The following is a 12,799-nucleotide window of genomic DNA, read 5'->3' on the forward strand; positions in this document are numbered from 1 at the left end:
AAAAAAAAAAAAAAAAAAAAAAAACTCATGTGACTTTTTTCCCCTGAGAGGATAATAAGATAAAAATTTTAAAAGCCTATTAAAGATTTTATGGATTTCATTCATTCACAATATTTTCAGTGTAAGACTCAGTACTGGTTGCTGCTGAAATTAATATTATTCACAAAGTATAATCACATCTAGTGATCACTGCACTCTCTGGAAAAATGAGTAAACATAAGTCTAAAATAGGGCTGGGGATTTAGCTCAGTGGTTCCACTGCCTGCCTTGCAAGTGCAAGGTCCTGAGTCCGATCCAAAAGTCTAAAACCTGTAACTGTGTGGCTAACACTACTATTTGCTTACCCTGCAACCAACTTCTTTCTCCTCATACTACCGTACTAACTGTTTAGAAGTGTGTAACCAGTGACCATGTGTAGAAGAAGCTGAGAACTTCTCCAGCTTCAGAGGTAAATGATTGAATTAAAATCCTTTCTATTACCCCAGCATGGTGGTGCATGCCTGTAATCCCATCACTTGGCAAGAAGATCACTGTTGAGTTTGAGATCAGCCTGGGCTACATAGTTCAGGTCAGTCTCAACTACATAGTGTGAGACCCTGTCTCAAAAAAAAAAAAATCCCTTCTATTAAAATGATCCTGCATGCATCATGAATTCATGATGAGAAGGTAGTTTATGAAATTTTTGTTAATACAGAAAAATTATACTATGATTAAAAATATGCCAATGAAAATAACAAGCAAAAAGGTACTTATGCACTTAATTACCTCCAAAGGCAGTGCCTTTCCATGTGCGACCTGTCACCAGCTGGAAGGGACGAGTGGCAATTTCTTCACCTGCAGCAGCTACTCCAACCACCACGCTAACACCCCAGCCTTTGTGGCATGCCTCAAGTGCTGCTCTCTGCACATATAAAGACCCAATCAAAGGAGCCAGTATTTTGTGCTAGATACTTCTAGCAAGGTGACAGAACTTCTCAGAAAAATGACCACAAACCAATGTTTAGTAAGTTTAATTTTACTGAACAATTACATTTTAAAGGTTTATAGTTCTGCCATAAACATGGGAGTGTGGGTGACGGATATACTAATTTCCTTTGGATATACAAGGGGTGATAAAAAATATGGCACATGCTTAAATTAAGAAAAACTTATTACACTAAAATATACATTGTCAAGAATGAAAGGATAAGTGTGTTTGAAGAAAGGGAGTATTTTAAGTACTGATGGGGATTAATGGCAATGTGTCGTCTACTGTAATCTTATTTAAACATTCACCCTATTTTTTAATTACTTCTATACCCAGTAATACATTGGCTGGATCATATGACAGTTCTATTTTTAACCTTCTCAGGAAACTTCATACTGTTTTCCATAATGGCCATACCAATTTACACTCCCACCAACAGCATACAACGATTCCCTTTTATCCACTTTCCTGCCAGTGCTTGTTATCTTTTATCTGATGACAGACATTCATATTGGGGTAAGGTGGAAACTCAAAGTAGTTTTGGTTTTTACTGTTTAAAAATCATTAACCTGAGTAAATTAATATTTGAACAAATCAAACAAATGTAAAGATTTTATTTTAAAAGTACAGTGTTACCTTGGTTCATAAATGCTTTGGTTTGAACAATTTGATTCACGAACCAAAGCATTTGGCAAAATTTTGTTTTTGTTGGTGAACTCTGCATTGGGTGAAGAACATGGGGCATCTTTCCCACATGAACATGAGTATGGCCATCTTTTCCAGGATTGTGGAATGCATTAAGTTTGTGAACCAAGGTACCACTGTAAATCCTATTTCCATGGCAAAAGAATAAGCTTAGACACCTCTCCTGTACAGGTTCAAAATCAACTCAAAATAGATTAGAATTAATGTATGAAATTACTGGAAGAAATACACAGTGGAATGGGCAACAAGTTTTTGGACAAGACCCCAAAAGTACAGGAAATAAAAGAAAAAATAAACGAATGTGATTTTACTAAATTGAAATGCTTCTGGACAGCAAATAAGACAACAGTGCAGAGACGATCTGGAAAATGGGGGAAAATATTTGCAAGCTGTAAATCTGAGAAGAGGTTGATATCTAGAATTTATAAGGACCCCTAAAACTCTTAAAGCAACATGGTTTAAAAATGGGCCACAGACATTTCTCAAAAGATGATACATAAATGGCCAACAGGCATATAAAAAAAACTTCAAGGGCCAGGGATTTAGCTCAGTGGCAACGCACCTGCCTTGCAAACACAAGGTCCTGAATTCGATCTTTGGTAACAAAAAAACAAAACAAAAAAATGCTCAACACACTAATTATCAGGGTAACATAATTATTACCATTATGTTCATTACAACACTATTAACAGCCAAGAAACAGAAACAACCTAAGTGTTCATCAGCTGATGAGATATAAGGAATATGTGGTATTCAGGTATAGGACAATGAAGGCAGAAAGGCTAATTAATGGGTACCAAGTTACAGTATAGAAGCAAGAAGCTCTGGTATACTGTTACACAGCAGGATGACTATAGACAACAATAATGTACTGTACATTTCAGCAAGCTAGAAGGATGTGAAAGTTTTTGCCACATAGGAATGACAAATGTTTGAGTAAAACGTTTAACGTGATCTAAACATTACGCAAGGTACACATGTATTGAATATTACGTTTAGTACCTATTAATATGTACAAATATATATTGAATAGTACATTTGGTACCTATTTATATGTACGAGTTTTATGTATCAGTAAAAATTAGAAAAAGGAACTCCTAGTTCAAAATTCTAGAGGAAATAAGCAGGTAGGAGATTTAGTAATACTTATTGCTAAGTGTATACTTAGTGTCATGTAGGTGTTACTGTTACATGCATTTCACAGACAAGGAAGATGTAGTCTACTTTGTCATTTAATGAGACATACATTTATACATAAATGAAAAGCAAAGAAACATCTTTTTCATCTTTCCCTGGATTGTTCTTGTATATAGTTGAAACAGTTACTTTTCCCTTTCATTAGAATAAATCTTCTGTATCATTTCCATTCATAATTCAAATAGATTTTCCCTAAGATTAATTTTTATCAAAAGACCTTCACTTTCCGAAAACAAAATGATTTTGAATCTTAAGGAAAATACATTATTTTTTTTTTGGTACCGGGGATTGAACTCAGGTCCTTGCGCTTGCAAGGCAGGCCACCGAACCGCTGAGCTAAATCCCCAGCCCTTGGAAAATACATCTTAAAAAAGGTTCCATAAACAAACAAAAAAGAGTGAAGTATACTCACCATGACCTTAACATTACCAATACACTCAAAGGAATAGTCCACTCCTCCATCAGTCATCTCAATGAGTACCTCTTGGATGGGTTTACTGAAGTCCTGGGGATTAACACATTCGGAGGCTCCAAATTCTTTGGCCCTTGTAAATTTGTCTTTATTGATGTCTATACCAATGATCCGTGATGCACCAGCTACTTTACAGCCCATGATAACTGCCAATCCAACTCCTCCCAGGCCAAAGACAGCACAAGTAGAGCCAGGCTCCACCTAACAGTAAAAACAGTCTGTAAGACACTTGTTCTACAAGAGTCTAGGAAATCACTAGGTTTTTTACAGAGCAGGCCAGTTGCACTGTCTCAGAAAAACTCTGAGTTGAACTAGGAGATGGATGCTAACTCATACCTTGGCGGTGTTTACAACAGCACCATAACCAGTTGAAATACCACAACCAAGAAGGCAGACTTTATCCAAAGGTGCCACAGGATCTATTTTAGCAACGGAGATATCAGCAACAACAGTGTATTCAGAAAACGTGCTTGTTCCCATATAGTGTAAAATGGTCTTTCCTTTGCAAGTAAATCTGCTACTACCATCTGGCATTAATCCTTTCCCCTGAGTGACTCTAAGGAAAATAAGGAAAATGGCAGGGTAAAATCAGGTTTCTTAAAACCCACAAAAGAAAGAAATTAGTTTTTAAAATAATGACTAATAAATATTCAGAAAAGTGTACTAAAATGTATTCATTAATAATTTGGCTCATTTCAGCAATGCTTTACAAGGTAAACATAAGAGATTTATAATGTTACCTATCTTCCGATGTCTTTCTGGAGCTTACTGTCAGATTTCTGAACTCAACTGAACAGATGTAGATGAAATTTTTTAAAAACTGCATTATATAACTCCATGAGCAAATTAAACTTCACAAAAGATGATGCCCAAACCAGTATCATCTACAAAGGTAGAGACTGCAAGAATTAATCCAGATCAGGTGATGAAAACAGATAGCTAGAGCCAGGCGTGGTGGCGCACACCTGTAATCCCAGCCAGCACTCAGGAGGCTGAGACAGGAGGATCACTTTGAGTTTGAGACCAGCATGGGCTACATAGTGAGTTCCAGGTCAGACTCAAAAAAACAAAAAACAAACAACAACAACAAGAAAACAAATGTAAGAATAAATTGAAACCTCCCATACAATGCTGGTGGGAGTGTAAACACATGCACTATAAGCTATTGATATGTAGCTCATAATTTAGCAATTCTCATCCCTCAAAAATATCCAGGAAGAAGTAGTGTGCATATCCATCACAAGACATGTGTAAGAATGTCTCTAATAGCACTAATCATAACAGCCCCAAGCTGGGAGCAACCTAAATGTCCAACAGGAAAATGGATAAATAATGGTACCTGGAATATGACAGAGCAACAAAAAAGCACAGATGCACACAGCAACTTGGACAGCTCTCACAGACATTATGAATGAAACATGAAAAATGTACACATACGGATTCAATTTAAAGGAAGTTCTACAATAAAAGACATCAAGATGGTGGTCACTTCTGAGGGAGGGAGCTGTTGACTTAGCAAGGACATGAGGGACTTTGAGGAGTGCTGGCCAGGATCTCCATCTTGATCCAGGTTAAGGCTCTAATCATCATGTGTGTAATATGTAAACATTCACTGAGCTGCACTCTTGAGATTTATACCCTATATACAGCATATTGCAGTGTGTTTAATCTCAATTAAAAAGAGAACAAGAAACAAAAGGAGATCTTAAAATGTCTTCAAGCAGTTCTTTAAGTGCTATTAACTTACAATAAACTAGCTACCTTTTCTATGTCAAGCTTTATGTTATATCTTCCAAGCTCCCCATAACCTATGAGGTATGTTTTATCACTTTGCTTTCATGGACAATAAAATGGCTCATAAAAATGATTTCAATTAAATCTAACAAACATGTCCTTCCTTACAAATTCATCCTAGTATTATAGAAACAAAATGACTTCAGAAAAATCTGCCTTACATGTTAATGGCTTGAGACAAGCAAACCCTTAATTTCTGAGTCTTAATTTCTGTCTTTCCCCAAAATGGGGCTACTACTTACAGTGATAGGTTGCTTGAAGATGGAATAAAGTAATTTGTGTAACATTTGTTATATAAACTGCCACGCAATTTCTTGGTACTGCTGTTAATAGGACATCTTGTTTTAGGAACATAATATAAAGCTACTAACCTTATCTTCTGGCAAAGGTTTGTTTTTGGATTTAGACAAAATTTGCATTCCCCACATTGTGGGATATAAAGTGGGATGACAGTATCACCTGTAAAACAATGCAAAGACATCATTTGAATAGGTGGCATGTTTCTAAAAGAACACAGCAGCCCGTGGAAATTCTCAGTCCTGTCAACTGGTATAGCTCTGTAGAATTAGTAACTTCAAGGTTTAAAACTTTATATAAATATCATTCAGACAGTGGTCAGCCATACAAAAAGTATGTTGCAAAAGTTTTACCTAAATAAAACTCTTGGGATGGGATGTAGCTCAGTGGCACCATACCTGTCTGCTAAATGCAAGGTCCTGAGTTCAATCCTAGATACCATAAAACAAACAAACAAACAAACAAACAAATGAACAAACACTCTTAAAACAGTGTCTACAAGACAGGGAGGTCATGTGCTTCAAAATACTGATTAATTGTTGTAGCTCTAAAAATTCTTGTTTAATTTGCCCAAATTGACTTTGGAAATATACTTACACAGTTTCAGATAAAGAGTACCCTGCAAAATCAGACAGGAAAACAATATCCAAATATTTGTGCTTTTCAGAGGAGGAATGAAATCAATCTTGACAACTTTCTTAGGTGCTATGCTATGCTAACTTATTTATAAACAGTGGTGTATTTATCAGAAAAGTAATTTTCCTATAGTAATTAGCCAAAGTCATCAAATAAGAGATTTAAATATTCTCCTTACCTGCCTTAAATTTAGTAACTCCTTCACCAACACTTTCCACAATCCCAGCACCCTCATGTCCCAAGATTACTGGAAAACACCCCTCAGGATCAGCTCCACTCAAGGTATACGCATCAGTGTGGCAAACTGCAGTGGCAATGATCTATCAGGATATTACAGAAAAACCATTGACGTGTGCGTGCATGTACAATTCAGGGGTATGAGTCAAATGAAAGGCATTTTAGTTTAATACCATATTTTGATTCTAAAATATTTCTGTCATATTTTAACTTTTCTACAATCAGCAAGTATTTGTAATTCATGGCATCCTAACAATTAGAATTGGTAGCATTTTTTTTTTTGGTGGTGTTTTGATGTATTTATATACAGTGAAATGGGGCCCATCTATTCTCTTTTGGTGAATGTTTGCAAGAGAAGGTAAATAAAATGATGTTATAGGCACTGTATGTTCAGGTGAGCAAAGAACACCACCTGTGTGCCAAACACAGCTCATATCATTGGAAGACTCTTCATGACTGCTGGGAAATATGATGTCTAAAAAGGGTATTATTTCTGAAGTATGCCAGTCTGCTTGAGTCTGGACCAAAACTCAGAGCATTAAGTGGATTAAACTCCTTCTTTGCCACCCCACCTACTCAAGCAACCCCTTTATTCCTATCTCTCGGACTTTTCAAGCCACAAAATGCACAGAAAGGCAAAATCTTGTGAGTGTCTATTTATATTTCATGATTCTGGCCTGTATAGCCACTATAAGGTAAAACTCTCTGCTATATGCCAGTAGTTCCCTAGGAATGCAAGTTGATCTGAGTGTGCCCCATATAGCTCATCTCATTATATCCAAGAAAAAAATCATCTTTGTGGCAAAAGTATATTAGTTTAATTTCTGAACTTGAAGAAAAACACAAAATATTGAAAGATTTCAGAATCCTGGATCTGGGTTAAAAAGGACCTGAAGGCCATGGATTTAGCTCCATGGCGCCACACCTAACTTGCAAGCGCAAGGTCCTGAGTTTGATCCTGGGTTGGGGAGAGGGGAAAAAGACCTTAAAAAATATTTGATCCTTTACTGGATGTATGAGATCTTTAAGAACATGAACCAGGACACATGGTATATGTCTGGATGTAGAATGGAGAGGTTGTACACTTACAGTGATAGCAAAAAGAGAGCTGACTCTTCAAGTGTACAAAATTAGAAAAAAATATTATTTAATGGTCACCGCTTTAAAGCACTTTTATATCAAAGCCATTAAGAGTGGAATGCTAAAAACATAAGGAATTGTATTGTTTTTTTCGATACCGGGGATTGAACTCAGGACCTTGCGCTTGCAAGGCAGGAGCAGCGCCACTAAGCTAAATCTCCAGACCCATAAGGAATTGTAATATCAAGGTTTTAAAGATCTCTCTAGCTGACTGCCTTGCACAATGTGCCTCTCTCTGGGCACAGAGGAAGCTGAGAAGCAATGGAATCATGAAATGTACTCAATCTTGGCCTTGACCACTGGGTACAGTACATTTTAAAGCTCTCTAAGCAAGCAATATTAGAAATTCATTTGTTTATAGTTCTTTTCAAACCTTAAAGTTTCTACTAGCAAAACTTTGTTTCCAATGAGACACTATATATTTAAATTTATAGGATCAACAAAAAGAGGAGGATCCTCACACTCAAATTACAGAAGTTATATTGCAGTAATCCATGAAAATGGATGCTTAGCCCTATACCAAAGCTAAAGATAGTGAATGCTGCTGCAAAGGTGAGGGAGTTAGAGGAGGATATTTTGATTCTAAGGTTGGATGACTTTCAAAGCCTCCTCTTTAATGGTGCCATTTAAAATTTATCCTCTGCAGACCTCAGATCTACTCAATCTAGAGACCTAATTGTCTCTTTTTCTTGCACCCAGTTCCTTAGATGTACCATTACCTTAATGCGAACTTCGTGAGCCTTTGGGGGTGCTACCTCGATCTCCTCAATGGAAAGAGGCTTTCCAGCCTCCCAAGCAACTGCAGCCTTGCATTTGATAACCTAAAAGAGAGAAAAAAGGGAGTAAGCTGTTTAACCTTCTAAATTAATAATTGCTCAATGATAAACTTTTGTTACTGAATTCTAATTTTAGAAAGTTTATCACACACTCACAGAGAAATATCTCTAATTGATATTGAGAATTATAGAAATAACATATTTTTAAAAGTCGTAGTTGAGATGACTACCTGGTCAGCTATAAAAGCCTCTTTTGGCTGAAGTTTTATTCATCAAATATTTAATGACCCTCTACAATGCAGAAAGAAGAGCAGGTTAAAAATGAATACTGTAACAGAATTTGATTCAGTGGGTCTGGCCTGAGATCCAAGGAACCATGTTTAATACATACCCTATAAAGTCTTTTCTCAAGATGGTAAAACTGGTGGTGGAAAGGACGATATCAATATCAAAATAGGGAAACTTAAAAAAAAATGTATCTACCTGTTATAGCTGCCATGTCTTTTACAGTAGCCATTTGCCAAACATGACTAATAAGTAACAAAAAATGGCCAGTCTGAACTGAGATATGCTATAAATGTAAACCAAACCTACATTTAGAAGACACAGTAAAAAGTCAAATATTTTTAAAAATATTGATTACATGTTGAAATAGCCTTTTAAATATACTGAATAATCTAAATGTACTACTAAAATTAACTTCATATGTCCCTTAGTTTTTAATGTTACTAGAAAATTTAAAACTACCTGTGTGATTTGTATCTATAGCATAGAGCTGCCTCAGAGATATAGTCAGTATATCCCTTCACTACCAAAGAATTAAGCATCACAGGAAGATCTTGATCTGTTCACATAATGCTTATGAAATGTGTTGACAGTATAAAGGTTGAAAACCACTGGGTCTATAGAAGACAGATTTGAAAATCAGTAATTACAAAAAATGTTAACTTAAAGAAACAAGTGCAAAGTGCTACAGCAAGCAAAAAATGAGGGCAGACATAACTGGTTGGCAGGTTTTGAAAAGCATCACTTTTATCCTGGGTACTTACTGAAAGACAAGGATGAGACAGTTACAGATGGTGAAAAAATACATACAGGGTGATCAGGAAGAATGAATGAGGATAACATGGACTCCCCGTTCTTGGATCAGTGCAGCTTTGCAAAAACAAGCTAGTCAAGTTATCAGTGGCATCAGAATGAAGGTTGGAGGAAAAGAAGCGGTGAACTATTGAAAAATATAGTGAGTTGAATTAGCTGAGAATACGAACTATTATGACAGTAAAAAACAGTTACTAATCCCTCTCAAAACACCAGCCCTCACTTTAAACACAGATACCCCATCATTTTGCGGGGGGCGGGGGCGTTTGAGACAGAGTCTAACTATGAGTTGAGACTGACCTGAAACTCACTAGGTAGTCCAGGCTGGTCTCAAACTCACAGTGATCCTCATGCCTCAGCCTCCCCAAGTGCTGGGGTTACAGGTGTGCGTCACCACGCCCAGCCTGTATCCCATCATTCTTGCTACTTTCTGAGCTGACGTGGTTGCGCTGACATGGCTGCCTGAATGTCCTGAATCTTTCAAAATACAGACCTTCAATGGTCATTCTGACTTTGTAGAAGAGCTAGAAGTTGCACAGTAGTACTACATTCCAGGAAAAAGGTGGATAAGGACAGCTGAGGCTGTTTTTATCAGCGTGTTGTTCAACAGATGGCACTAGGCAACAGAATTCATGGTACTTTTAATCACATCTTGTAGATAAGAGGACTTCCAGAACTCCTTCAGAAAGTGGCAAACTACAAGGAATAAGGGTATTTGAAGTGAGGAGTATTCTAAGGAGGATTAATAGCAACGTGTCTTTTACTGTAATAACCTTTAAAAATTAAAACATTCACTATATTTTGATCACATAGTGCAGATATAAGGAGTGGCCTGACTGGGTAAATAGGCTAAAAATTATCGCTTTTAAAATTAAAATGAAATCTGACAGTAAAAAGAATTTAGACAAATTTAGATTCTAATTTGTATTAGAATCTTTTCCTCTCAAAGTACAACAATCTAAAAGCAAAATCTCAAAGGATGAAATTTAGAACTAACAATTTAATCTTGTAACCTTGAGATTCAAAACAACACGAATAATTCATCCAGGATCTAAATTTGATGCCTTTTTAATTCTAAAACAAAGCCTCACCCCAGAAGAAACTCCCTACTTCAGCATTTGAACTATCACGAGTTATAAATTATGAACTTCTCTAGAAACACTTGGTAATAAGGAAAAAACAACTTCACATAATTACTAAAGATCACAGTTTACCATTTCTTCTAAACTTCAACATTTAAGGTGGTATACCTTCTAGTTACTTCTGGTATATTTCTGTCTCTTTTGTTAATGGGCTTTCCAGATTTTGTCACTGTGATGTACTCGGGCTGGGGCCCCTCTCTGTCCTAAGACCGCTAAGCACAACCAACCAACCAACTTCTTAAGCCTCAGATTTCAGTCTGTAAAATGGGGATACTAACTCGCAGTGGTGTTATGTAGGGACCAAAGGAGAATATAAAGCTATTTTTTTGTTTTTTGTTTTTGTGGTACCGGGGACTGAACTAGGGTCCTTGAGCTTGCAAAGCAGGCCACCGAACCGCTGAGCTAAATCCCCGGCCCGAGAATATAAATCTTTATCATACCGAACAACTCAAAACTATTAAGGAAAGGGGCGGGCCTAAGAGTCTCCCTAAAACACATTCCTTGGAGGCCTACCCACTAATTACGCTTACTTAGGCTGTTAGAAACTGCAAGGACGAAACGCAATCAGACCGGGAGTGAGCAGCAGGGTGCAGCTCCACCACCTGCAAGCATGGCCCAGTGAGCTGCGCCAGTCCTAGAGGAGGGCTCAGGACGCGCCAGGCCCTGACACCCCTCACCCGCTCCCGGCGCCAGGAGCAGAGAAAGCAAAGTCCCTGCGCCACAGGGCGGTCCAAACGGAGCTTCTCCTTCACCTTCCGGCTGAGCTCACGGGAGGCTCGGTTGAGGAGTCGATCGCCTCCTAGGCCGAGTCCGCGCGCCTGGGGCAAGCGGCAAGGTGCCCTCGGTGCCGCGCTCCCTTCCTCGGAGAAGGACCTCCCCGGCTGGAGATACCTGCTTAGCCATGTTCGCAGCTCCGATCAGCACCACCAGGGCGGGGAAGAGGAAGGACAGACTGGAGCTACAGACCCTGAGGCTAGGCCGCGAGGAGGCGAGGCTCTAACCGGTAGTTACGTCAGGCCCAATCAGGCCTCAGACGCCAGGGGACTTCCGGGCGGCTAACGGGTCGCGCCTTCCTGTCTCCTGAGGCCGACTGGCCTGTTTTTTTACGGTGGCTTTCCGCGTGTAATTTTAGTCCGAGCATCGTAGATAAGGCTTGAGAGAGGTGCAGGGCAAAGAAACAGGAATTCCACTGGAAGCATGAGAAACAGTGAGAGGGCTACATCGGTTTTGTGTTCCTGTCACAGGCAAATGCTTCTACACAAGGCGGGGGCTTCGGGACACACGTTGTGTAAGCTGCAGCCGCTTGTGGTTCACCATCAAGAAAATGTTAAAAAGGGAACTTTGGGTACAGATTCTGGAGACTTCTAAAGGCCCATCGCAGCCGCTCCCCACAGGTACATAGGACTAGGGCTGGGGCGCTGGGAGTAGGATACAGAGAACCTTGAAGGGAGGGGAAACGGCAGAACGAGTCTGCAGTCACAGCAGAGAGGGAGGACAGCAGAGTGTTTGCTGATTTGCTCTTTCCTGTACTGGGAACTGAACTCGGTCTGACGCGTGTTAGGCAAGTGCTCCACCCCCGGGCTACATGCTCAACCATTTTTTTCCTTTTTTTTTTTTTTTTTTTGGTTTTTTGAGACATGGTCTCACTATGTAGTTCAGACTGCCCTAGAACTCACTGTGTAGCCTAGTCTCGAACTCACAGCGATCCTCCTGCCTCAGCCTCCCGAGTGCTGGATTACAGGCCTGCGCCACCACGCCCGGCACAACCATTTTTTCTTTGAGGCAGTGAACAAAAATATAATTCTTAACCTGCTGGATGTCAGATGTGATGAGACTGTGTCCCCTGAAATCGAAGAAGGAATTTCAAGGAACAAGGGAGGTTAAGAATAGGAAAGGTTTACTGAGTGACAGAAGGGGTCCCAGGACCCTGTGTTAGGGGTAATTTATACAGCAAAATCACAGTGTGGGTACAAGGTGCGTTAAACTGCCATCAACCTGTAGGATTCCAAGTATAGCCACTTACCTATTATTTATCCAATAGGGAAGCCATTACCTTAGCAGATATATGAAAAAAGGCTGGGGATTTAGCTCATTGGTTTGCCACCCGCCTTGCAAGCTCAAGGTCCTCCCAGTTCGATCCCCTAAAAAAAAAAAAAAAAAAAAAAAAAGGAAAAAGAAAAAAAGTGTATGGAAAGAACAAAGGCATTTTGGGAATGCCATGGGTCCAGTGCTTTGGTCACCCACCTAGGTGACTGATGCTTATCTGGACTTTACTGGACCAGATGATATCAATCACAGTACAGTCTCAAGTTACTGTTTGTCCATCAGAGGCGTGTAG

The 12,799-nt window shown here is 38.9% G+C and overlaps 1 protein-coding gene across 1 annotated transcript in view; it reads right to left on the reverse strand.

Moving 5' to 3' along the window:
- The window catches only part of LOC104874006 (alcohol dehydrogenase class-3), a 13,828-nt gene extending 2,346 nt beyond the window's left edge, over positions 1 to 11,482 (reverse strand). Inside the window, exons 1-7 of the mRNA XM_010640958.3 lie at positions 11,353 to 11,482; positions 8,165 to 8,266; positions 6,247 to 6,388; positions 5,507 to 5,594; positions 3,678 to 3,897; positions 3,282 to 3,542; positions 766 to 901 (exon numbers count right to left, since the gene is read on the reverse strand). Coding sequence (XP_010639260.1) covers positions 766 to 901; positions 3,282 to 3,542; positions 3,678 to 3,897; positions 5,507 to 5,594; positions 6,247 to 6,388; positions 8,165 to 8,266; positions 11,353 to 11,364 — 961 coding nt within the window. The 5' untranslated portion in view covers positions 11,365 to 11,482. The remainder of the gene's footprint in view (positions 1 to 765; positions 902 to 3,281; positions 3,543 to 3,677; positions 3,898 to 5,506; positions 5,595 to 6,246; positions 6,389 to 8,164; positions 8,267 to 11,352) is intronic.
- Between the last annotated feature and the right edge of the window lie 1,317 nt (positions 11,483 to 12,799).

The sequence above is a fragment of the Fukomys damarensis genome, unplaced genomic scaffold (assembly GCF_012274545.1).
Source record: "Fukomys damarensis isolate Sample0158 unplaced genomic scaffold, DMR_v1.0_HiC HiC_scaffold_32, whole genome shotgun sequence".
Lineage (NCBI taxonomy): Eukaryota > Metazoa > Chordata > Mammalia > Rodentia > Bathyergidae > Fukomys > Fukomys damarensis.